This window comes from Nomia melanderi, chromosome 14 (assembly GCF_051020985.1).
Source record: "Nomia melanderi isolate GNS246 chromosome 14, iyNomMela1, whole genome shotgun sequence".
NCBI classification, from domain to species: domain Eukaryota; kingdom Metazoa; phylum Arthropoda; class Insecta; order Hymenoptera; family Halictidae; genus Nomia; species Nomia melanderi.
The window spans coordinates 5,518,550-5,541,826 of NC_135012.1; the positions used below are offsets into that span (position 1 = coordinate 5,518,550).

Consider the following 23,277-nt stretch of genomic DNA (forward strand, 5'->3'; position numbering starts at 1 on the left):
GAAAAGTACTACTTTAAGTACTATATTTTGACTATATTATATTTAATATATTTTAGTAATTGTTCTATTTTCTTTTGGTCAAACCAAAAGTTGTACAGTTAGGAAGTTCTAGTTCTTATCCTATCTACTGATTTGGAATTTATGAACCAAACATTTTTGAGTGTTCCTAAATCTATCAGTATATTGATTTTTGTCATCGTGGCAAGTATTCTTTATAATTGTAACCAAATTTGTAAATTATATAAAAAATGATACTAAAAGCTGTTATATTAATTGGAGGCCCCTCGAAAGGTTTGTTTTTTTTTACATAAAATTACTTCTATTATAAATTTTGCAACATACAAAGTAATTTAACCTAAAATCTAATTGTAAATATACATTCGCTAGTGCTGAAAGATTCATTCCTGTCACGAAATAATATATGTAACTTTACTAATAATTGTTATACATAAGATATGCTTTACAGGAACCAGATTTAGACCCCTTTCCTTGGATATACCAAAACCATTATTTCCAATTGCTGGATTGCCAGTGATTCAACACCACATAGAAGCATGTTCAAAGGTACAAAATCTTAGTGAAATATTAATAATTGGTTCATACCTTACTGCCGATTTGGCTCAATTTATTCATGAAATGACAACTACATATAACATAGTCATTAGATACCTTCAAGAATTTACTATGTTGGGAACTGCGGGGGGAATGTATCACTTTCGTGATCAAATACGCTCTGGTTCCCCCACACATTTTTTTGTAATGAATGGTGATGTTTGCGCTGATTTCCCATTGCAAGAAATAGTAGAATTCCATACAGAAAAACAAGCACTGCTTACGATCATGGCCACAGAAGCAACAAGACAACAATCTATGAATTATGGATGTATGGTTCTTGGAAAAGAATGGGAAGTTACACATTATGTGGAGAAACCATCAACATTTGTTTCGACTTTGATTAACTGTGGAATCTATCTTGCTTCTCCTGATATTTTTCAAATTATGGCAGATGCATTTTATGCTGGACAACATCAGGAAACTTTTACGTAAGATATTTTAACATTCAATATATAATGCCTTTTCATGTAAAATACTGGAGAACAATGTGTAATGATACTATAGTTTTAATAGAAATTTTATGTCTAGACAATTTAATGGAAATGGCAGAGACCCAGCTCATATATCTCTTGAACAAGACATATTAACTCGATTAGCTGGAACAGGTCGCTTATTTGCATTACCTGTACTAAGGTGGTGGTCACAAGTTAAGACAGCAGGTTCTGCAATATATGCTAATCGTCATTATTTAGCTTTGTATAAAAAAAATAGTTCAAAATGTCTTGATTTTACATCCAAGGAATCTTGCCAAATTATAGGTGATGTTTATATTCATCCATCAGCTGTAGTCCATCCAACAGCAGTGGTACAGAAATCTTATGTTCCATTTAATTTTTGCATTACTTATTACATACAAATTCATTTGAATATTACTATTTTTACAGCTAGGTCCAAATGTCAGTATAGGTCAGAATGCTATTATTGCACCAGGTGTTAGAATAAGAGAATCAATTATATTAGCTAATGCTCACATTCAAGCACATTCTATAGTTCTACATAGTATAATAGGAAAAAGTAGCTATGTAGGAGAATGGGCACGCATAGAAGGAACACCATGCGATCCTAATGCTGATAAACCATTTGCGAAAATGGAAAACTTGCCTTTGTTTAACACAAACGGAAAGCTCAATCCATCTATTACGATTCTTGGTAATTAATTTATCATTTGAAAATATTACAAAGAAAATAATTTTTTATTATTTCTCGATTTATATTTCAGGCACGAGCGTGCGTCTAGCAGCAGAGAAAATTTTATTGAATTCCATTGTATTACCGCACAAAGAACTTACAAGAAATTTTAAGAATGAAATTATTCTTTGAATTATTTATGCCTAACACATTACTTGTTGTATTTAAAAAAAGATACTTCTAATCTCAATTATTTATCAAATTTTGCAACTATTATTGAAGCACAAAAATTAGTTGCCTATCTGTAAAAAAGCCTGAGAATAATGCACAATGCATAAATTCAGAAATTATTTATACGGATATAAATGTTTTTAAACAAATATACTGTATATAATTGTTTATCTGTAAATGATTAATATTTACTAAAATACACTATGTAAGGTTTGTAAACATTTGTATCACATATTTTTATGTACTTAAATTTATGTATATTATATTTGTAAATTGTACACTGTTTCAATTTTCAAAAGTATTGAATTCAAACATTTTATATCAAAAATTTTTCTTGTAAATATGGAGAATTTCTCCAATATTATTTTTAAAAATCTTCATTTATAACATACATTTAATACATTATAATATAAGGAAGAGTGCACATGCAAATGTGCATGTAATATTTCGGGTAAAAAGACTGAAGTATTTTAAACTCTATTTTAACTATTTTAAGATGTAAATGCGAAGACAGATTTATTTATTTATATTAACATTATTAAATAAATATCGTTGATCTAAATAATCAATATGTTTACATAATTTATCCTTTCACGGAACCATACTTAAAATCTATAGTGTAAAAATAGTCTTATGACTTATAAGCAGTATATTTCCTAATAAAATACAGTAAAAAGGGTCAATAATTTATTATAAAAACATACTTAAAATGCACAAAATACTAAATTTGTATAAAAACCTATATATTTATCATCTAAAACTGGATTATGTAAATAAACATACCTGGTTATCCAACTTGCATTCAATTTGTACAAAGAAGAGTACTTTTACCATCCTTTACAAGGAACAAATGTATTGTCGTTGTGAAATTGCAATTACACTTTTAAAGTCTCAAATTGCATGTAGTATAGTGCAAGACATATCTCACGTATGTAACAGGAAGGAATCATTTTATAAAAATAGAGCATATACAGTCTTTTATATCTCAACTCTTCAATCAGCTATTATATTATCTCTGAAGATGTATTATAAAAAAATGAGAACTTCAGAGTTTCGTTTCGTGTTTAACCCTGTTTCTAAAAAGCTGATTTGGTCGCTGTACACCTTGTGAATTATTTAAATAAGAATTTCCAGTGATTACGACCGCTGCCGTAGAATCCGAATTGGAATGCAAGAACTCATTTTTAGCGTTGTCTTCGAATACATATCGCTGTTGATGCTGCTGTTGTTCTTCAGCACTAATGTAATTATTATGACCATAACTATTCTTCACGCGAAATTGCACTTCAGAATCTGTTTCATCTTCGTTATCTGCGCTATCTACATCTCCTGTGGATTACGTTACATTAAAGAATAATTGATTAAAATAACGATAACATAAATTCTAATGTGCACATACCATCAGAGCTATTAGTAGAAGGTAAATAGAAACGCGAAGGTGTAACCTTACTGCTTCCTACACGCCGTTCTCGGTCTCTCGCGTTGTTATTTGGATGATTATACTTAAATTCACGAGGAAGCGTGTAACTTCGAGGTAGCGATACTTGGCTACCCTCCATATCACTAATTTCTCCTTCCACTTCTCCTTCGCCTTTTGAACTCTCCTCTCCCCCGTTTTGACTTGAACGTATTCTGTAATTTATTTGTGTCTCTCAGGATTATTTCCCCTTAAACTTTCAATCTTGCATTTACCTATGATTAACATGAGCAGATGGCGCCCAATGGGAATAATGATGTGGAAGACATCGCGGCGCGAGTAAAATTTCTGGCGTATCCGCTCTTTCCCTCTGTGTCGTCCTCCACGAATTCGAAGGATGAACATTTGGATAATAAGAGGAAGACGGCGGCGGAGGTAAGAGGCAGTGCATTTTTACTGGTGGCCACGAAGACAACGTGACCCCTCCGTTTTGATCAGCTACAGATGGGGCAGACGTAAATAAGGGTGAACTAGGGGAAGTATGCAACTTTGTGTTCGGCGGTGGTTGTTGATTCGATGCTGCCGATGATGAGAACGAAGACGCTGAAGCTGACGGTGGGGGAAACAATTTTCCCTCTTTAATTTCTTCTTGTATAGCACGCAATTCCCGTAATTGCTGCTGTTTTTTCTCTTGAAGTTTTTCTCTTATTAAATTAACGCTTAGGGAACCACCTGTTCCAGCATCTGTTCCAATCTTTTGTTCGTCCGAATGATCATTCTGCCTCAAATAAGAAATTATTGAATGTAAGTTGAAGAAAGAATGTATAGTTACAAATTTCAAAGAAGCATTAATGAAATATTTCGTTACCTGTAATACACCAGAAGACGTCACGGACTTTTTCCAAAACGGTATTAATTGACGCGAACTACTATTCATACCCAACCATTGCTTCGCATCTCCTACAGCATTCATAGAAGCTGTAACTGTTCCTGTTTGAGATTGCGACGGCGGTGGAACGAAAGTAGTCGGTTTCTTTTTCTTTCGATTAGGATTTACTGCAGTTGGATTAGTAAAACGGCAATTGAATACTCCTGGTATCCCACCATTACTCAATTTAACTCGCCTCATCCCTATATTCATATTTATTTTCTTTTCTTCTGTATAATCTATTTGTTTCTCTTCCAGATTATCCTACAAACATCATTTGCTTGTTGTAGAATCAACAGTAATTGTTGCTGTTAAATATTCTTCATGCCTCTACTTAAATTATTTATGTACCTGACTTGGCAATGTTGTGAGATTCGAAGCTGTCATTCTACCGCCAGCTTCATACCTCAACCTCCTTACATGAAAAAATCTAAATATAAAATAAATGAATGAATGAATTAATAATTCGAAACATGTTTTATGAAGTAACAAATTGTAAATGTTCATAATTACCTGTAATAAAGGCCCATAAAAAACATACCACCAAAAAATAAAGCTAGCAATGTAAGTACTAGAGTTACAGGATTCGGATGGTGTTGGTGCGGAAGGAGATCGCTTCTATTAACACCTACTATCCACACACCAATAAGCAAACTGTTTTCCAAAAACATTACTGTATAAAATATTACCTGTATAGATACATGAATATTAGTGATATAAATATAAATATTATTATTATTATTAATATTATTACACGGTAAATATATGCAACTTACCATTTTTTGCCGATGATTTGTTTCATGCAGATTTACATACGCAAATATGTAAACAAAGGCAAGAAGAGAGGCCAACGAAGTTTTCCTTAAGACAGGCAAATGTTCACCACCATGAAAAAGACCATCTGGAGTGAGCAGCAGCCACATCAACATTGATAGCCAGTGGAGAGCCATGACAATTAACAGCCACTGTCCACCATAGAGTGAAGCATAAGCTACCAATACTCCTACTCTAGCACTTACAGTTCCCAGTCTCCAGGCTAGCTGTGCCAGCACACCTAGCCATGTCAGTACTAAACGTTCCAAATTACGCAGTCGTGCTGCTCCTTTGCTAAAACTAGCTACTGCCCAACATACGCTCCATAAAGAGAGTCCAGCAGATACTGCAGTCAACTTTGCTAGCTTCTCGCTATCCCTGGATTCAGTTTCTTTCCCTTTTCCAACATCTGTATTCGAGTCGTTGTTAACGCCAATGGATAACAGATATAATTGCAGGAGCAACATTGGAGCAGCTTCACAAAATGCATGAATAAGACGTAGTACACAAAGTTCCCTCACCTAGTTACACACAAAGCAATACATTTCTAAATAAGAACCTTATAAATTTTGTTTCTTTTAAATTTAGAGAAACTAAATTTACCTCGTGTTTAACATAAGTTAAATTAACTGGAATAAATAGTTTGAAGTATCTCCACAATACTCCGACTTGAGTGGAATGGAGTAATAAAACACACCATATGGTCCAATTCCCATTCTCTTTTTTTTCATTAATATTGCAATCCGTAATATTTTTACCAGTTAGCCTTCCTCTGGCACCCCATAAATACCATCGAACACTGACAATCTGAAATCGACGAAAGAAAGAAATAAGTTGCTTATAACAAAAAGAATTGATAAGTCTTATATGATAATTCAACAAATTACCTGAGAGATAACTAACGATGTTGCTATAAGGACAATACTTAAAGGAAAAAGGATTGGAGGAGCAACAGAATGATGCGCAAGGGCGTATACCATTGCAAAATCAAAAACAACGTCGCAAAAGTATGAGGCAAGAGAAATTATGTTAAATAGTACATCGCACAATGGTAAGAATTCGTGTTGATGCTGTGTCTGTAGATGCTGGGCCATAATGGGCTTTTGTTATCCATTTGGATTATCCAGCACCTTTCCTTCTATCAACCTATGCCACACATTCCACAATGTAAAAATTTCTCTAAAAAGTTCAAACAATAATCAACATAAGAAATCAAATAAAATATATTAAAATACAAAAACAAAATACATTATTTTCATACAAAGATCTTACACGAATTAAATAATAGTTGCATTCATTAAAGAAAATTAAATTTCTAATGATATTTTATAAAATGAACATATCTTTTCCAGTATTTAATTAACCAGTAATCGCAATTAACAAAAACAAATTTGAATAAACCATTTTCTAACAGTATCTTCAGGTGTTACTGATTTTTAAACTCGTCTTAACATTTAATATAGAAACGTAAAGAAGTGTAAAAAGCAGACCGAATTAAAGCAAATGAGATGCGAACGTTTTTACAGTAAATCGAAAATAATGTCAAGGGAATTTAAAAGAAAAATTTCTTCCTTACAAAATGGGAATAGAATATCAATCGAACGTGTAGGTATTTTAACAGTAAAGGTGTAAGTTAAAATTCTAATAGAAACCGGTGAAGAGCTGTGGATAAGAGGACGCGTATCGAAAAAGAAAAAGTTTGCAAAGCGTAGGAGGAAGCGAATTTGCTTACCACATTCCTCAGATGTCACCGAATGAGTAATCACAAAAGTAACATTCTCATCTAGATGCTGCCTCCTGAGAACCTGGACCAACGTTGGAATGTAAGGAATTTATCCGTATACTTGGTGGACGCTTTCGAAAATCGAACTTTTTTCACCGACCGACTGTACATTGGCATTCTTCCCAACGGTGACAGTACATTTTTTTACGACTTTATTTTCAAATAAAAAGCCTTTTATTCAATTTAAAAAGAAACTCTGCGCGAGATACCTGTTGATTCAAAGGACACCTACGGAATACAGTATAACATTGCACTTATCGTTGCTCCACTGACTCTAAAACGTAAGATTGTCGACCAAGTAGACAGGAATTCCGAACAGTGGTTCTCAGTTACATCTATGTAGAAAAACGATTAATCAATCTTTCGCATTCTTCGACAGAGGTGCTCAATCGCAGCACGCAGAAATATGTGTAACGTAAATTTAAATTTGTAATCTTGGTATACGATATTCGTCACGAATAAAAATTATGTATTCTATCTCAGGAAGAAATAAATTATGTAGCTTTTATAATTGTGCCCATTTTTCATTTAAATCGTATGAGTACATTATGTCACTATAATTCCTATAGATAACAAACTGAACGAAATACTTATTCGTTTGTCGATATTTTAAATTGAAGAGCTTACACATTATTGATACGTAGAGAATCGGGTGTAATCATACGCGACTAAAAATTATCGTTAATTACTAAATATAATTGTAATCTTTCGTCCAGTGTGTAAAAGATGAATGATATTATTTTATTTTTCTCCAAATATCATTTACAAACATTTGAATGCACGATCAGATAAAAATTATTTCTTAAAATTTTACTAGACTTAAGAGTAATTACAAATGTTATTATTCTGTAATAAATAATCGGTAATAAGATTGTATACATCCCTCGCTAATTTCTTAATAGTAATTGTATAAAGATATAAAACACGTTCCTACATCTAGTAAAATTTTAAGTTCGATAGGATAAGTATTTATGTGCTTAGTGCAATTTGGCTGTTATAAAAATGTAATTGTGATCACAAGTTTACAAGTGGTTCGTTAATGTCGAAATAATCAGTTCAATGAAAAGTTCATTTCACATCTCTTAATGTACAGTACAACAAACTTTGCTTACAGGGCAGATCTTTTCGTACTATAAAACTACTCGGTTACAACTAATATAAAAAGACATTCATACACAAATGAAATGCCGATTTGTAAAATCAGTCTTACATTTTAGAAGTTACATCTGTGTGTTCAGTGTTTGTAACAATATAATACCCGGAATACATTTAAGTACATTCAAGTTAAAAAAAAAACAGAGCAACGGCAATATATAGGAACAAAATTAGTGAGTGTTTCTTCTGAGTACACAAAACAATACATCAAAGCGAAGTAATTTGAAGTGCCTAAATATTCTGATGCTCTACAAAAATTCCAGAAGAGGGGTTTTCTTATTAAATTAATTAAGTATTTGTCTTTTTTTCGATGAAATCAAATATGTTCTTCGTCAAAATATTCATACCCTAAATGAACATTAAGTATAGAACGAATGTTTACGCTATTTACGCATAGTGTCTCTTATAATATTATTTCATACAATAAATAATATCAATTTCTTAAAAAGCGATGTAAGTTAATATGCTACAAAATAAAATATTTATGAATGAAACTGGTCAAGTACTTACCGCATTAGATCTTAAAAAAAAAAACGCTTACGAAATTTTTTCTAATTAACTTTGAACCCGGATCTTTGAACAACTACCTATTCAAGTTCAAAAACTTAACGAGAAGAACAAATAACATGCACCTCATTTGCTTTTATCGTTATTCGATAAAACCCGTATAATATGGATGATTATTTTAGTATTATGATGCACGACAAAATTATAATAAAAGGCATTAGTGACTTAAGAGAAGATAGCTGCGATAATTCTTACAACTTAAAGAATCATTTTCTTTCGAGAAAACAAGCAATAGATAAAAAAAATACCCCTCCTTTTTCCGTCAATTTAGTCCGTTATTAAGGGTCGTTTTCTGAAACATCTTCGATTCATTTCGTCTTACGCGTCCCAGGAACAACACAGCAAGCCTGAGAAGCTCGAAGCCAAAACAGTCTTCGCGAAGAGTATTTCGAGCTTGTTCAAAATCCTCCCCATTTGATACATAATGAAAAGAATGATTCAATCGACTCGACCATAAGATGGAACAATATTTTCTCCTATCCAAACGTCACAGTTTGGATAATCTTGTTGCGCAAGCTTGTCCTGTCCAATGATGAAAACTCGTTTTACACCGTTGGAATCTGCTTGACCCACTTCGCCGTGCCAAACGTAGTGATTGAACAATTGTTGCATCGCAGAAACATGCCTTTTTTCTGCGGGAGTACGCGCTGCGAACGATCCGAGTATCGCAGCGGCATCGCTATCAGGATCTGCGAATTGCCCACGCGGTTGCGTCGCTACATAGAATGGAATGTTAGTTTTCATTCGGGCTACGGTTAGCAGTGGACAAATCACACGGATGTCAGAGATCATACTGACTAAACCTTTCAACGTTGCATTGTAACGCCTAGAAACATAAACGAATGTGTAATTAAATTGCTCTACCCTTATATTTCTTCTTTCAGATCAATTGAAATATTCTCACTTACTTGAGAGCTTCATCAGCCAAATCAGAAGTTCCCAGTAAAGATTCCCTTACTAGTTTCTCAACTTGCGTGGAATTCAGAGTTATATTCGAATTAAGATACTTTAAAGGAACCCCTGCGTGAGCCGTGGTACCCATCACAATCTTAACAGAGAATTCGTCTCCAGCCCAGATTCGACCGACAGGTTCCTGAAGGATCGCACGATCTAGAACGAGCCATTCGTGTCTTCTGTCTCTTGACGTTGCTTCTCTAGCTTCGGGGAGGCCGGTGTTTCCTAAATGCCAAGTATCCGGAACAGAGTCCATTAACTCGTCGACACTTTTGCTTCTCAGACAGGCGGCATCGCTGCACTTTATGGAGTTCAAAAACTGCTCGCTAAGCTTCTCGGAATCCTCTAACTCTCTGCCCGGGAAGATTGCGCTTCCGCTGGATATCCAAACTCTGGAAAACAAATCCTTCGCTCGACGGATACCAACGAGAGTCGTGACGAGGGTTCCTCCTGCTCGATGACCCCACAGTGTTACGGACTTCTTGTCACCGCCGAAATGCTCTATATTAAGTTGAACCCAATGAAGCGCTACTATGATATCCGAAAGACCATAGTTTCCAGACGTGGGTGGATGTGTTGCCCTTGAAAGTGGTTCTGCAGCTAAGAAACCGAAGACCCCCAATCTACAACACAAAGGTGTATTCGAAATAAATATTCCAACTGTCCGAAGTTTTACGACTTCGTCGAACAAAAGCTCGACGTGACTGAAAAAGAAGATAACTCACCGGAAGTTCGGTCTGACGAAGACCATGTCACGAACACGCGCCAATTTCGCCGAAGGTTGCATTATACCCGGTGATCCTCCGCTAAGGGTCTCTGCGCCGATCATGACAACCACTGGTAAAGGTGAATCGTATTTAACTTCGGGTGTGAAGACATCTAGATACAGGCAATCTTCGGCTCCGATCACACCGCCGGAACCATCAAATTGCGAACAAACTTCTGTAGAATTATGCGCGAGGTAAGTGTTTGTCCAACAATGTTCTATTTTCTGTATAGCCTCCGCGGGTTGCCAGCGACGATTTTCTACTGGTGGGATCGCATACGGGATTCCTCTGAATGCAAATGCGCCGTCCTCTGATACACCTTGCACGGGACCGCAGGAAGTAACAGTTTTGATGTAATTCCCATCTTTAATTGGCTGCGTGGTCGCCTTTCTTGGGCCGATGCAGGCAACACAGACGATAATGATCACGGAAATCAGGATGCAAAGTGTCGCCACTGTTATGGAACGCATTGTCAAATTATTAAACATTGTTAAACATTCAGAATTTTTCGAAAAGGAAATATATTCATTAAAAACACGTTGGCGGGAATGTATCGAATCGAATACAATATATTTTAATCGAATAAACGTCTTTTAGAACATCCAATAAAGTTTTCGTTTCTCCACAAAATTCGACATTTTATATTGACCCTTTGCACTCGGAAGCTTTTTACTGGTTTCATTATTTGAAACAAACTAATGAGAAAACATACGTACATTAAGAAAGAAAGTTATTTTATATGAATATTTCACATACTGATACATTGTACACAACTTAATATTATATATAACACTTTGCAATTTTATTGTATCAAATCAAATGGTGAGTTAGAGTCACCTCTCGAGTGCAAAAGGTAAATGTCCCTAATATCTTTGACCGCATACCTGACACGAATAAATTTCTCCTTGCAGCGGATATGCAAGAAACAAGAAAATGTTGCTTGGGAGATTCAATGCCATCCGGAGCGTCCCCGTCAAGCCGAACGGTTTCCATGCCGTCTTCAGTCCCTACTGGATTTTTGTCTCCGGCACCATCGTCCAAAGTCTCAACGCTGGCTAATCCCGCAGCTCCAGTCGTTCCCAGTTCCACTTCTCCGTCCTGAATAATAAAAAACGTTCTTATGTAAAATGCGAAAGAGAAGAATAGGTAGAAAATTTAAGATACCATTTCGCACGTTACACTACGGGATATAAATTCATTTTGCTGTTAGACGTGATGAAATACGAGAAATTCAGACGGTAAAAGAAAAGAAAAAAAAAAGAACCGTAGACAGTCAGATTAGAGAACGGTTCAAAGAAAAGACCGTGCGTGCTCGAGTGCTCCACATCGGGTCTTAAGGTATTGAAAGGTTTCGCTAAGTAAATTTTGCCATCGAACAACAAGTAATGCACGCTTAAATTTCATTAAAATCCGTACGGTCAAATTTTCATGATTCATCTCCACTTTTCCTCCACCGCTCAGGCTTCGAGCTTAGAGGTATTGAACAAGAACAGAGAGCATATACAATAGAGAGAAAGAAGACAGACGTACATCAAAAGGATGCCGCAACTGAGGAAAGTAAACATGCGATAAGGACAACTTCATTTTCCATCATTTTCATTTTACTTTTATAAATGCAGTTCCACTGGATTGTTAAGATTCTTCCAATTGGAATGGGCACCAAACAAGACGTAAATCGGACTAATTTTACCCGTTTAACATAAATAACAAAATTAAATATACGAATGTTCTAAATCGATCAAACTAGTCCAATTTGCGTCATGTTTGGAATCATTTCAAGCAGAAGAATCTCGACAATCCACTAGTGTCTATCTCGCTTGCGCTCGTTACAATATCTTTCCCTCACTTCGGCGAGCCGCGCTCGAGTCAACAAACTGTACCTTGCACGCGAGAATTTCACAGCTACCCCCGAAGTTATGTGAAATTTAAGCGTGTATCACTCTGTATCGACTAATTCCAGTGTATTGACAAGGAAAGCAAGATGAACTTAATTATTGGTCTCTTGAATATCTCTGAGCGTCACCTTGTTCTTTTTCCGAGGGAAAACAGAGACTAAGGGTAGCTTTATGGCGTCGAGGAATCCTTTCCGCCCCTCTTTCTCTTTTACTTCTTTACTCGGCGTGTTCGTCTTCTCCGAAGAGACGTTTTGCTCGTTTTCTTTGGCATTTTTTTCAGTCGTATCGGCATCACCCGATTCAGTCGGTTTACTTTCATCGTCCTAAATCAAAACAAACAGGAAAATAAAATGAAATAAGGAAAAACAAACCATCGGGTGTTATTACTACACATGAAAATGCAGGTGAACGCATCATCGTCGACCCTTAAAAAAAAGAAAAGGAAAATGAAAGGAAATTAAAAAAAGAAAAACAGAAAAGAAACGAAAAAATTGGAAATCATTTTCGTGCGTATCAAATTCGATATCGAATGCTCTCGCGATCATTATATCGTAGCCGGTGCCCATCATTATTTAAAGGCGCCTGATCAATAATGCCAGGTGTACTGTTCGGGTGACGTCATCCATTGGTTTAATGTTGGAAAAAAGAAATCGTTACGGGGCTATGGTCACCCCTCGTAAACATGCTATGGTGCTCCGGTAACTCGCACTCTTTTCAGCGATGTCGGTTCGCCGTAAAAACAGATGTTAATCGAGCAAAAGGAAACGGCGCGGCGGGTTTCGACAATTTTTGTCCATTCCGCGTCCGCTTAAATTAATAGTTTTAACCCTTTCGGTGCTATGGACGCATATACGCGTCCAGCGAAAATCATCGCTGTGGAATGATGCATATATGCGTTTCTCGATTTTTTTCAATCTCAAACGCGCTGTGATGACGATTGTATGCGTGTGGCATTCATACACACGTCCCTTAGCATTATTCAATTTGGCAAACCTCAAGATTTACAATTACAATTTAATTGCAACTTCACCCCTTGCACTCGACGATATTGTTCATTGTAAATACTCATTACTGTGCAATGAAACATCGATAATATTAGTTGCAATTAACATAACAATGATCTTGTATAAATTAAGAGAATTATTTGATCTAATGTCTCGTGCGTTGATGCCGTACGTAAAATAAAATATTAAATTTAAAATTTTACAATTTCACTATGACGAATCAAGTGGTGACTCAGAGTCACCCCTCGCGTGCAGAGGGTTAATTAATTGTATGAATTATCATGATTCGTCGATCTTCGGATGAGCAAGAAAAAAATATTCCGTCCACATAGAACGTTTCGGGAGTATCCAGCATTCGAACGGGTTAAACACAAATAACTGAATGCGCTACACCACCGTAGGTGCTTCATTCCATACATGGCATAGTGCATCGTCCGCGACAAGGATTTCATAATCGATAAAACACGCGCGTCGAATGTAAACGCTTCGCGATTCGAAGCACAATCGCTTTAAAATTGAAGGCCCGTTTTCATAATTCGAGAAACAAACGGGAACGCGAATCGCTTGACCATTACTTTGCAAGGTTCCTTGCTCTTCGTGCGACAAAAGCCGGGCATCTTAATGCCGCCGATCGGGATTTTCTTCTTGGGCTTCTGTTCTTCGGATTCCGAGTCCGGCGCGGTCGATGATACCGTGTGCTTCGTGTTCTCAGCGTTGAGCATCTTCTCCCTTTCCTCCTCCGCGATTTCCTTCTTGTCCAGGCTCTTCTCTTGATCCCCTTGACTCATGGCTCGCTAAAAATATCGATTAAACACCATTGAATGGTCTTTTATTTCTAGAAAATTTATCATTAACAATAAATTCATCGTTCAAAGTAAATTATCGTTAACCCTCTGTAAGCCCGTGTGAAGTCACACACCAATATACCAGGTTAAATTGATTTTTTCATTTTCCACCGCAAAACGACGAATGGAACAAAATGAAACGAAATTCTTTTCTAATAAATTATTAACGTTAACGTTAATTATTGACACTAGAACTACCGAACAGTTGAACTGATTTTTAAACATCTTTTTATCGAAACCATAGAAATGCGTTGATTAAGATGTCGGTTAAGTTATATTTTAATTTGTATATTAATAAATCAATTATTTCAATAATTTCTTGAAACATTTACATGCTTTCAATTATTATGAAAGAATAAATGAGGAATGGGTTATTTTAACCTATCTGGTAGTTTTAGTGTTAAAGTTAATATGTGCTTTCATCAAGCACAGTTGTGGAAGAAATCATAAGATTAAACGCGACAAATCGTTTTCATAACGTGGAAATAAAATTCTAAAAAAATACGTAACTACCGAAACCCTATACTGTGCGTTACGGTTTCAAATACAAAGAGGCATGAATATTATTTAATTTTCTTCACGCAATAGAAAATGTTGAGCATCGTAAATACGTGAGGCTGGTCACGAACGCGTTAAATTTAGGAGAAGGAAACATATTTCATCGAAAAACGAAACAACCACCGGGGAAAACGCGCGGAAACCGCAATATGGATCGCCCTGTACATAAAAGCGTTGCAGCTGGCGTCGGGACGCCCAGACGTAAACCGATCGATCGGATGGCATTGCTCTCTGAGCCTATTGCCTTCAGGAGTCTAGCCATGCATAGTTACCTGGCTTGTATTTTTCTAAATACAGACAAACAAAACGATTAAGCGTCATATACATTAACAATTGAACGAAGACAGTTGTGAACACGAACAAATAAAATATTCATCGACGAAAGAATAATATTTAAATAGAATAAAAATTACAATTATTTATTTTTCCGTTAAAACCAGCATAACTTATCGAGAAATGACTTTATTGGTCAAATACCGTTGTTATTTTTTACAAATACTTCTCGAATATAACGCTTAATGCAATTCGAGACGCATAAATCCGTTGAATGTACTGTTCTTCTATTTATCTAAAGATTTTCATGCTTAAATCGTATCATTATATGTATATTCATCCAGATTACGTTGAAGTGTTGATTGATTAAATAAAGGATTAATAAATTGTACCGCTGAGTACCATCAGGGTTGGAAATAAAATGTATCTTTTTCGATTGGATCAATAATTAATGGAAAACTCCCATGGAACAAATTCTACGGACCGAATTGTATAATACAACGATTCGATTTTGTCTGTCCCTTCTCCTTTAGCTTTCAGCCCCCTAGTAGATACATTGTCTTGCGATTCAGCACTACGGTGCACTTCAGAAACAAGTGCGATCTACTTTCTCTTTCATAAACCGCTATTCTTGTACAGTTCGCAGGTCCTTCTCGTTACATTTATCGTGGATTCGTCTGTTCCGAAGCAGTCCCAGTGAAATTCATTTTTTCACTTTCCTCGACTGGTTAACCGGACGCGAGTCCGCTTATCATTCTACATCCATCCCATGCATGTAGATTATTTTTCAACAAATTCTACCCGTAATTTTATCGCGATATCTTTATAACATCGCGTTCTATTTAATCGAGTTTAAACGGATCTTTACACACAAAATTATAAATATTTAATAACTATTCTCACATTCGAATAACATTTACAGCATTCAATAATGGAAAAATTTTTATGCGGTAATACAGGGTGTCGCAAAAGAATGTTACCGCCCTTTATTAGCTGGTACAACGCTGAATTATATTTTACAAGAAAAAAGAAAAAGACACGCGCAGTTCGTTATAAACATTAATAGAACATTGTACGATAGTTAATAAACACTCTATAAACTATCAAAGTACGGTAACATTTTTTTTTCTGCGACACCCCATATACGAAAGAAGAAATGTACGCCGTACACGCCAAGTAAAACCGAGCGTAATATTCAACAGATTTGCAGAAAATATTATAGTTCGTCAACTTCTACATTGTTATCCGGTATTACTGTGTAAAAGCGTTCTGGCTTCTGAGACTAGCCGATGTCTAGCACGTTTTTCCGTATTCGCAGTTGCCCGTGCAAATTTTTTTTCATAAACAATATGCCTCCTGACGATTCTGTGCATTCAGTTCACATGTTACATTAATCGTTTGGGTCCAATTGTTGAAAACAACGAATAAAGAAGAACGTAAACACTCACGCTTGTTTGAAGAGCAGTGAAGAAGGACGCCACGGAATTTTCAGCAAGATTTCTTACGTTCGCGTGCTCGGAACCTTTTCAATTCGCTGGCCGACGTGAAGACGAGCACATCCGCGTTGCCGTTAAGCCGATCGCTTCATCAATTGTAAAACAGCACGCAAAAAGATTTTGATACTTCACAAGAGAACGTTTGAACGAACGTAAATGTCAGCGAGGACGACGCCAAGCGCGTGCCTACCTCGACTGTCGTTCTACGATTCCGCTACGAGGCTCTCTACTACCTCGGTTTAAATGCGATGCGGATCTCCTATTGGCCGCTTTCAACCGTGCGCGGTCGTTTCCTTTTAAACGCTATGCACGCAACAACGAAACTCCGCTCGAATAAAATATACTTATCCAGTAATAAATCGAATATAATTCACTGAGTTTGATACGTTTGAACCTTGTCCTGCACCTTCGTCGATGTTTGAACGGTTCATGATTTAACGACGGGAAAGAATAGTAACTTTAAGAGGTTAGGATCCTTGAAATAAAATGTAAGCACTGAAAGTGAATTAACAATATTAACCCTTATCGCTTCAAGCATATTATAGAGTGATTTTTAACCAAATCCGAATGCAATAATAAATTCCGAAATACTGGTAGTGATACCACCAGTTGGAATAGAACGTTGACTCAAGTTTGGCAGCGTTATTGCCGGTTGGAACGATAAGGGTTAATGGGAACACAGTTCCACAGATTTATATTTTCGAAATTGAAAGAAACAAACTTACCAAGTCTATACCGGCATACACAACGTACACTTAAGTGTGTAGTTCGCGCTTAGCCAGGCAATGCGCATGCGGATTCGGCCTAAAGTGAATCCGCGTCGTCGCCGTCGTAGTGTCGTATTTGCGTTGTGCCTCGATTCACGGTATGTGGCGTGCATCCCTGTACGATCGTATATATCCGTCTATCTTTTGACAGTTGGATCCGGACGCGTGCATACAGTGATCGTTCGATCCGTTTACCGTAATCTGCTCGGTAGTGGAGAAAATTACCGGGGATAGGAACGAATTTTTCTCATTGATATGTTCTCGAGCAAGTTCCGGGACCCAGTCCATGGGACAGCGCGCTCGTATCTGGAAGCGTTAGACACATGAGTGTCCCCATAATGTGCGAGAGAATTAACATGTCCTCGTCCGCCGCGTGCTTGGAGATGAGATTCCTGCGTTTCTTCTGGACCTCGCGGGGCTAGAGTCTCGCCTCGACAAACGACTAGTTAGACGGATAGATTTTAGTTAGATAGCGAACGAAAGAGATCATCACCGAAGCCCGAGGGAGTCACAACGTTGGAGAACGGGAAACGGTTTCCGGCGAAGTTCCCGATTTGAAAATCCTACGCGAAAAAAAAAGACGGCCGATCGATGTCTTATTTGTGATGGGAGTGCCTGCGCGGGGAGCACTCGCGGCGATCGTCGCCATAAGCGCTTTCGCCGTCTATCTGAACAGCCTTAACTGCGGCTTCGTTTTCGATGACATTTCCGCGATCAAGGATAACCGGGACTTGAGACCTCACACGCCTCTGAAAAATGTCTTTTACAATGATTTTTGGGGCACTCCTATGCACAAGGTGGGTGATAGAATTGGAGGCGCTTTCGACTCCCCTCCTACCCCTCCCTTCCCTTTTACTCTTGTCTACCTTCTTGTGTATTGATCCGTTGAACTCTTCTCCTCCTTTTCCTACCTTTCGATTCGGTTCGATCCGATTCAATCTTATCAAATTTAACAGTTTGCATTCTGGAAGCGTTTCACTGGAAATATTCCACATTTTCTAATGAAACACAGACGATGTTTCCTGAAGCTAACTCGACGAGTAGTCGCACAAAAATTTTGGAATAAATACTATTTTATTTCGATATTTCACATATTAATGCATTGCACAAAATTTCATATTAAATATCAGACTTTACGATTTCGCTGTGTGAAATCGATTGACGACTGAATTACAATATTTTATTAAATTCAGTCAATAGTCTGTCTGAAGTGCGAATGAATCTCAGGAAGAGTCGTGTTAATTATCTTGCACCGTGTGTTACGATTCTAGGTACAAAGACACCTGAAAGTAATCTATTTCCGTTAGGATTTTCATTATTTTTTTCTTAAATTTCGCTTTCCGTTTTCATAAATTTAATCGTACATCGACGTTTCCGTCGATTTTCGATTCCTTCTCGGATTTTTGAAAATCCTTGGTTTTCCTTGATCATTTCCTGTAATTCTGTATCAACAAGATTAATTTCATGTGTTACACTATGTACTTACTAAATTCAGTCCAAGGGAACCTTTCCAACAAGCATACACTGATTTTTGATGAAACTTATGTGAGGCATAGTTCTCAAAAAAGTATTTGACATACATTTATTTTTATCAGCCAACATCCACTTTGAATGGGTGAAAATACCCTTCAAAGTTGTGGGGTGAAAGTATGTCTTTTACAATATCTCTAAAACTAGGGAGTATAGAAAACAAATCTAATTTGTTTATTTTGAGACAAATAATTTAAAAAAAATTTTTTTCTGGTTGGTTGAAAAGGTTCCCTTGTTAATTAAAATTCTTGTTTTGAAATTAGAAATTCCTGGGAAATCTTATTCTTCCTAAAATGTATGAATAGATATGCGTAAAAAAAGTACTTGTACTATGTAGAAGAAAATACAAATTTTGTTTCTTTCTTTATATAGGAGCAGTCGCACAAATCGTATAGGCCATTGTGCGTTCTCACATTTAGATGGAATTACTTAATTCATCAATTGGATCCTATGGGATACCATCTGCTTAATGTTATCCTACATGTTGGAGTATGCTTATTATATTTTAGGTTTGTTTACTTTTATGAAATATTAAACTGTAATTATATATACAATAAGTTTGCGTTTAATTGATTTTAATCAATGTTACAGGACTTGTTTGATGTTTCTGTCTGATTCGGCAACTTTTGTGTCTTCTCTTCTATTTGCTGTACATCCCATACATACAGAGGCAGTAAGTTGCCTAAACCAATATTCAAATGAATCAAATTGATCAACGTTACCTCAAATTTATGTATGAAAATATTATTTCATAGCTGTTTCTAGTCTTCATTGTACTCTTTGGCTATAGTTTTTCAATACTGTATTTAGGATCAAAGAGTTAATGTCGAATGAGTGATCCATTTGTAGTTCCTAAATTTTGTGTAGATATATTATCAATGGATAATTGTGTATTAAGGTTACAGGAGTGGTGGGAAGAGCAGAAACTTTGTCGTCTTTATTTTATCTGGCAGCTTTAATCACATATACTAAATGTTGCAGAAGTAAAAGATCAACAGGTGAAAATGACTTTCATGTTTGCATTATTTTATGTATCTTTTGATAAAAATAATATGATTTATATTATAATTTTTTTACAGGATGGAAGTCCTTGATGTTATCTATGTTATTTGTTTTTACTGCAATGCTATGCAAGGAACAGGGAATAACAGCTACTGCTGTTTGCGTATTGTATGAGATTTTTGTTGTACAAAAGGTTAGTGTACACACGTGTATGCAAAATTAAACCTAATAACATTTTAATATTTAACAATGAATTATTTAATATCAAATTAAATTTCATAATTTTACAATATTATTCGTACAGGTCAGAGCACTGGATATTTTCCTGACATTAAAGGCGGCTTTTGGTGGGAAAAAAATGTCCCTTACGTGGTCTAGTGAAGGTACAAAACGTTTGACTGCCCTTACACTTGTTACATTTAGTTTACTCATACTTCGACTACATGTAATGGGCTCAAAGTTACCTGTATTTACCAGGTATCCACAAAAGATTAACTACACTTTATATATGTGGAATATTTATAGACGTAAACATTATGGGATATTATTTTGCAATTGTGTTTCAGATTTGACAATCCTGCGTCTGTGGCACCAACGCCTGCAAGGCAGCTTACATACAATTACCTCGCAGCAGTCAATTTAAGGCTGTTATTTCTTCCAAATGATTTATGCTGTGATTGGACTATGGGAACGATACCACTAATAGAAAGTTTTACGGATATTCGTAATTTTGCTACTATAGCAACTCACACAACAGTGTTAGGGTTGCTGGCAACAGCAATTTTAACACCTAATAGGCAAACTTCCATCATTCTTTTAATGGTTAGCATCGAATACGTTTAATATAGATGCCTTGATTTAATGAATGATTATTATTCTATTAACAATTTCATGTTCTATCATTGTTTAAAACAGAGTTTGGCTATGATGATACTACCATTTTTACCTGCTTCAAATCTCTTTTTCCCGGTTGGATTCGTCATCGCTGAGAGGGTATTATATGCGCCATCTATGGGATTCTGTATGCTTATTGGATATGGATGGAGTATTTTATGCGATAAAAAGTAAATTTATATATGTTAGTTTATGCTTAATATCTTACTCGCCTTTAACCATTATTTCCTTTCATTTACAGATTCAAGAAACTTATACTATTTTTACTAATAACACTTCTGGCTAGTCACTCTACAAAGACTTTTATTAGAAATTATGATTGGTTAGACGAATACTCTATATTTATGTCAGGACTGAAAGTGAATAATCGCAATGCCAAATTGTTTAATAACGTCGGGCACGCATTGGAAAGTCAAGGACAATTTAAAGAAGCACTGAACTTTTTTAACATGGCTGTACAAGTTCAAGGCGACGATATTGGCGCGCACATCAACGTAGGCAGAACTTACAATCACCTTAAAATGTTTAAAGAAGCCGAAGACGCATACTTAAAAGTAAATAGTACAGTTAAATCATATTTGTGAAGTTACTATATTACAAAAAAAAAATCCAATGGATCGTAATTCAAACATTGCTGTACTGATAGTCTACTTTTCATTCAGGCAAAATCCCTACTTCCGAAAGCAAAGCCTGGAGAGTCTTACCAAGCTCGTATAGCACCGAATCACTTGAATGTTTTTGTGAACTTAGCGAACTTAATAGCAAAGAATGCAACTAGGTTAGAAGAAGCTGATTTGCTTTATAGACAGGCGATTAGTATGCGCGCTGATTACACGCAGGCATATATTAATCGAGGCGATGTCTTAATTAAGCTTAATCGTACTAAAGAAGCCCAGGAAGTTTACGAACGGGCTCTTTTTTACGACAGTAATAATCCAGATATCTATTACAATGTAAGTATCTCAAATGTTGTATAAAGATATTGTAGGAAAATAGAAATTTACATAACGTTATTTCTCAAGCTGGGAGTTGTATTCTTGGAACAAGGAAAAGCATCCCAAGCTTTGGCGTATTTGGATAAAGCATTAGAATTCGATCCGGAACACGAGCAAGCTTTATTAAACTCAGCTATCTTACTTCAAGAATTAGGACGCGCGGAATTGCGAAAAGTAGCCAGAGAAAGACTCTTGAAATTGTTGAGAAAGGTATTCTCTATTTCTAGCTGTTCTTTTACTTAACTAATTTTTCAGATAATTTAACAGAATAGGTTTATCTTTAGGATTCCAATAACGAGAGAGTGCATTTCAATCTTGGAATGTTAGCCATGGATGATCACGATAATGGAAGCGCGGAACGATGGTTCCGAAATGCAGTTGCTTTAAAGGAAGATTTCCGGTCCGCGTTATTCAATTTGGCTCTGTTATTGGCAGATGAACAACGTCCCCTCGAGGCAGCACCGTTTTTAAATCAGCTAGTTAGATTTCATCCGGACCACGTTAAGGGATTAATTCTTTTAGGGGATATATATATTAACAACATAAAAGATTTGGATGCGGCCGAAAACGTAACGTTGAATGTTAATTTAACAATATCGTTTTATATGCTTGATAAAGTATAGAAGCATTAACACAAATTTTGAAATGTTTACAGTGTTACCGTAGAATACTGCAGTTGGATCCAACAAATATTCAAGGTCTACATAATTTGTGCGTTGTAATGGTGGAACGTGGAAAGTTAGGTTTGGCTGCTCAGTGTTTGGAACGGGCAGCAGCTTTGGCACCGCAGCAGGATTACGTGCACAGACACCTTGCTATTGTAAAGGCTCGCATCAGTAGGCTACCTTCGGATCAACGTGATACGGAAGTCTTCGACGATTCTTTCTGGCAGACTAGTCCGAAGGAGAGGAATTTTAATATGGGGGACATTTCAACTGGTAGCACCGGCGGCAGTTCAACCGCTCCTGGAGGTCCTGGAAATATGGTTAACAGTGGTAACCAGTTTCTGGGAAAAACAGATTCCGTGTTCTCGAATCATCACAATCACATAGGAAATAAGAAAAGCAGTGCTGATTCGTTGAATAATAATATAATCCACTTGAAGAGTCCGTCGAAACATGGAAGGATTCCACTGAATGAAATTAAATCAGACGCGAAGGAAATATATAACGATAAAACGAAACCTTCGAGTTCAAGCGGAAGCTCGAAAGACACGCAGAAACGTTCACCTGAAATAGGTTTCAGCGCGGACACGACGGAATTGACAATCGACCGAGAACGCGCAGGCAAAACGATTAATTCCGAGCAATTCGATCAAGTCGCGCCGATCTTTCCAACCGGCGGAAACCATACTGAAACCACACGTCAAGCTAAAGACACCGCGTTCTCATAGTGTTGACGTTACAATCCGCCGAATATTGTATAAAGTTATATTCTACGTATAACGAAAGAATATGGTGGTACAGCCGTATAGAGCTAATGTGTGAATATAAAATGAATACAGAGTATTGTTTTATATGCTGTACGAATAGAATGTTTTGTAAAATATATTTAAAAATGTGTATCTCTTTTCTTCTCTTTTTTTCTAGATCTTCCGCATGAATTGAAATTCATTCTTGCTAAATAACATCTTTAGGAACGAACGAATCGAATGTCGAAT

At 36.3% G+C, this 23,277-nt stretch overlaps 4 protein-coding genes across 10 annotated transcripts; 2 read left to right on the top strand and 2 right to left on the bottom strand.

The window, feature by feature from the left end:
- The first annotated feature begins 96 nt into the window (after nucleotides 1-96).
- Nucleotides 97-2,386, top strand: Gmppa (GDP-mannose pyrophosphorylase A). 3 transcript variants are annotated; one of them, XM_031977109.2, is made up of 6 exons: nucleotides 240-291; nucleotides 467-564; nucleotides 659-1,043; nucleotides 1,129-1,420; nucleotides 1,500-1,764; nucleotides 1,835-2,386. In XM_031977109.2, the coding sequence occupies exons 2-6, from the start codon at nucleotides 555-557 to the stop codon at nucleotides 1,933-1,935; spliced, it is 1,053 nt and encodes a 350-aa protein (XP_031832969.1). In that variant the 5' UTR covers nucleotides 240-291; nucleotides 467-554; the 3' UTR covers nucleotides 1,936-2,386. The 3 variants fall into 3 exon arrangements, with proteins under 3 accessions (XP_031832967.1, XP_031832968.1, XP_031832969.1); XM_031977107.2 differs by having other exon boundaries at nucleotides 97-291; nucleotides 467-1,043; XM_031977108.2 differs by having other exon boundaries at nucleotides 104-291; nucleotides 467-1,043; nucleotides 1,144-1,420.
- A 151-nt stretch (nucleotides 2,387-2,537) lies between these two features.
- On the bottom strand, nucleotides 2,538-7,276 carry LOC116427122 (uncharacterized). 2 transcript variants are annotated; one of them, XM_031977100.2, is made up of 10 exons: nucleotides 6,865-7,253; nucleotides 6,020-6,311; nucleotides 5,736-5,939; nucleotides 5,096-5,653; nucleotides 4,833-5,008; nucleotides 4,671-4,749; nucleotides 4,260-4,583; nucleotides 3,667-4,169; nucleotides 3,374-3,606; nucleotides 2,538-3,303 (listed from the first exon to the last, which is right to left on the bottom strand). In XM_031977100.2, exons 2-10 carry the CDS (start codon nucleotides 6,224-6,226, stop codon nucleotides 3,020-3,022), a joined length of 2,568 nt encoding a protein of 855 aa, XP_031832960.1. In that variant the 5' UTR covers nucleotides 6,227-6,311; nucleotides 6,865-7,253; the 3' UTR covers nucleotides 2,538-3,019. The 2 variants fall into 2 exon arrangements, with proteins under 2 accessions (XP_031832960.1, XP_031832961.1); XM_031977101.2 differs by lacking the exon at nucleotides 6,020-6,311 and having other exon boundaries at nucleotides 6,865-7,276.
- A 660-nt stretch (nucleotides 7,277-7,936) lies between these two features.
- Nrt (Neurotactin) lies at nucleotides 7,937-17,239 on the bottom strand. Of its 4 annotated transcripts, XM_031977182.2 has the most exons (8): nucleotides 17,036-17,126; nucleotides 16,382-16,924; nucleotides 13,833-14,051; nucleotides 12,382-12,576; nucleotides 11,243-11,456; nucleotides 10,317-10,812; nucleotides 9,546-10,214; nucleotides 7,937-9,463 (listed from the first exon to the last, which is right to left on the bottom strand). In XM_031977182.2, the coding sequence occupies exons 3-8, from the start codon at nucleotides 14,043-14,045 to the stop codon at nucleotides 9,076-9,078; spliced, it is 2,175 nt and encodes a 724-aa protein (XP_031833042.1). In that variant the 5' UTR covers nucleotides 14,046-14,051; nucleotides 16,382-16,924; nucleotides 17,036-17,126; the 3' UTR covers nucleotides 7,937-9,075. The 4 variants fall into 4 exon arrangements, with proteins under 4 accessions (XP_031833042.1, XP_031833043.1, XP_031833041.1 ...); XM_031977183.2 differs by lacking the exons at nucleotides 16,382-16,924; nucleotides 17,036-17,126 and adding an exon at nucleotides 17,155-17,239; XM_031977181.2 differs by having other exon boundaries at nucleotides 16,382-17,101.
- LOC116427169 (protein O-mannosyl-transferase Tmtc3) lies at nucleotides 17,237-23,181 on the top strand. Its single transcript, XM_031977180.2, has 13 exons — nucleotides 17,237-17,993; nucleotides 19,099-19,235; nucleotides 19,318-19,399; nucleotides 19,625-19,724; nucleotides 19,806-19,921; nucleotides 20,033-20,205; nucleotides 20,295-20,550; nucleotides 20,644-20,792; nucleotides 20,864-21,176; nucleotides 21,285-21,575; nucleotides 21,645-21,827; nucleotides 21,902-22,186; nucleotides 22,273-23,181. The coding sequence occupies exons 1-13, from the start codon at nucleotides 17,802-17,804 to the stop codon at nucleotides 23,008-23,010; spliced, it is 3,015 nt and encodes a 1,004-aa protein (XP_031833040.1). The 5' UTR covers nucleotides 17,237-17,801; the 3' UTR covers nucleotides 23,011-23,181.
- Nucleotides 23,182-23,277: the final 96 nt, after the last annotated feature.

Coding starts and splice junctions, on each gene's coding strand:
- Nrt (XM_031977183.2), bottom strand. CDS start 14,045: ATGAGTCAAGGGGATCAAGAGAAGAGCCTGGACAAGAAGGAAATCGCG. Junction 12,577..13,832: donor AGAGCAAGGAACCTTGCAAA/GTAATGGTCAAG, acceptor GTTTTGATTTAG/GACGATGAAAGTAAACCGAC. Junction 10,215..10,316: donor TTCGTCAGACCGAACTTCCG/GTGAGTTATCTT, acceptor TTTGTGTTGTAG/ATTGGGGGTCTTCGGTTTCT.
- LOC116427169 (XM_031977180.2), top strand. CDS start 17,802: ATGGGAGTGCCTGCGCGGGGAGCACTCGCGGCGATCGTCGCCATAAGC. Junction 19,400..19,624: donor ATCCCATACATACAGAGGCA/GTAAGTTGCCTA, acceptor TTGTGTATTAAG/GTTACAGGAGTGGTGGGAAG. Junction 22,187..22,272: donor ATTTGGATGCGGCCGAAAAC/GTAACGTTGAAT, acceptor AAATGTTTACAG/TGTTACCGTAGAATACTGCA.
- Gmppa (XM_031977107.2), top strand. CDS start 249: ATGATACTAAAAGCTGTTATATTAATTGGAGGCCCCTCGAAAG. Junction 1,044..1,128: donor CAACATCAGGAAACTTTTAC/GTAAGATATTTT, acceptor TAGTTTTAATAG/AAATTTTATGTCTAGACAAT. Junction 1,765..1,834: donor TCCATCTATTACGATTCTTG/GTAATTAATTTA, acceptor TTTATATTTCAG/GCACGAGCGTGCGTCTAGCA.
- LOC116427122 (XM_031977100.2), bottom strand. CDS start 6,226: ATGGCCCAGCATCTACAGACACAGCATCAACACGAATTCTTACCATTG. Junction 5,654..5,735: donor TAACTTATGTTAAACACGAG/GTAAATTTAGTT, acceptor GTGTGTAACTAG/GTGAGGGAACTTTGTGTACT. Junction 5,009..5,095: donor CAAATCATCGGCAAAAAATG/GTAAGTTGCATA, acceptor GTATCTATACAG/GTAATATTTTATACAGTAAT.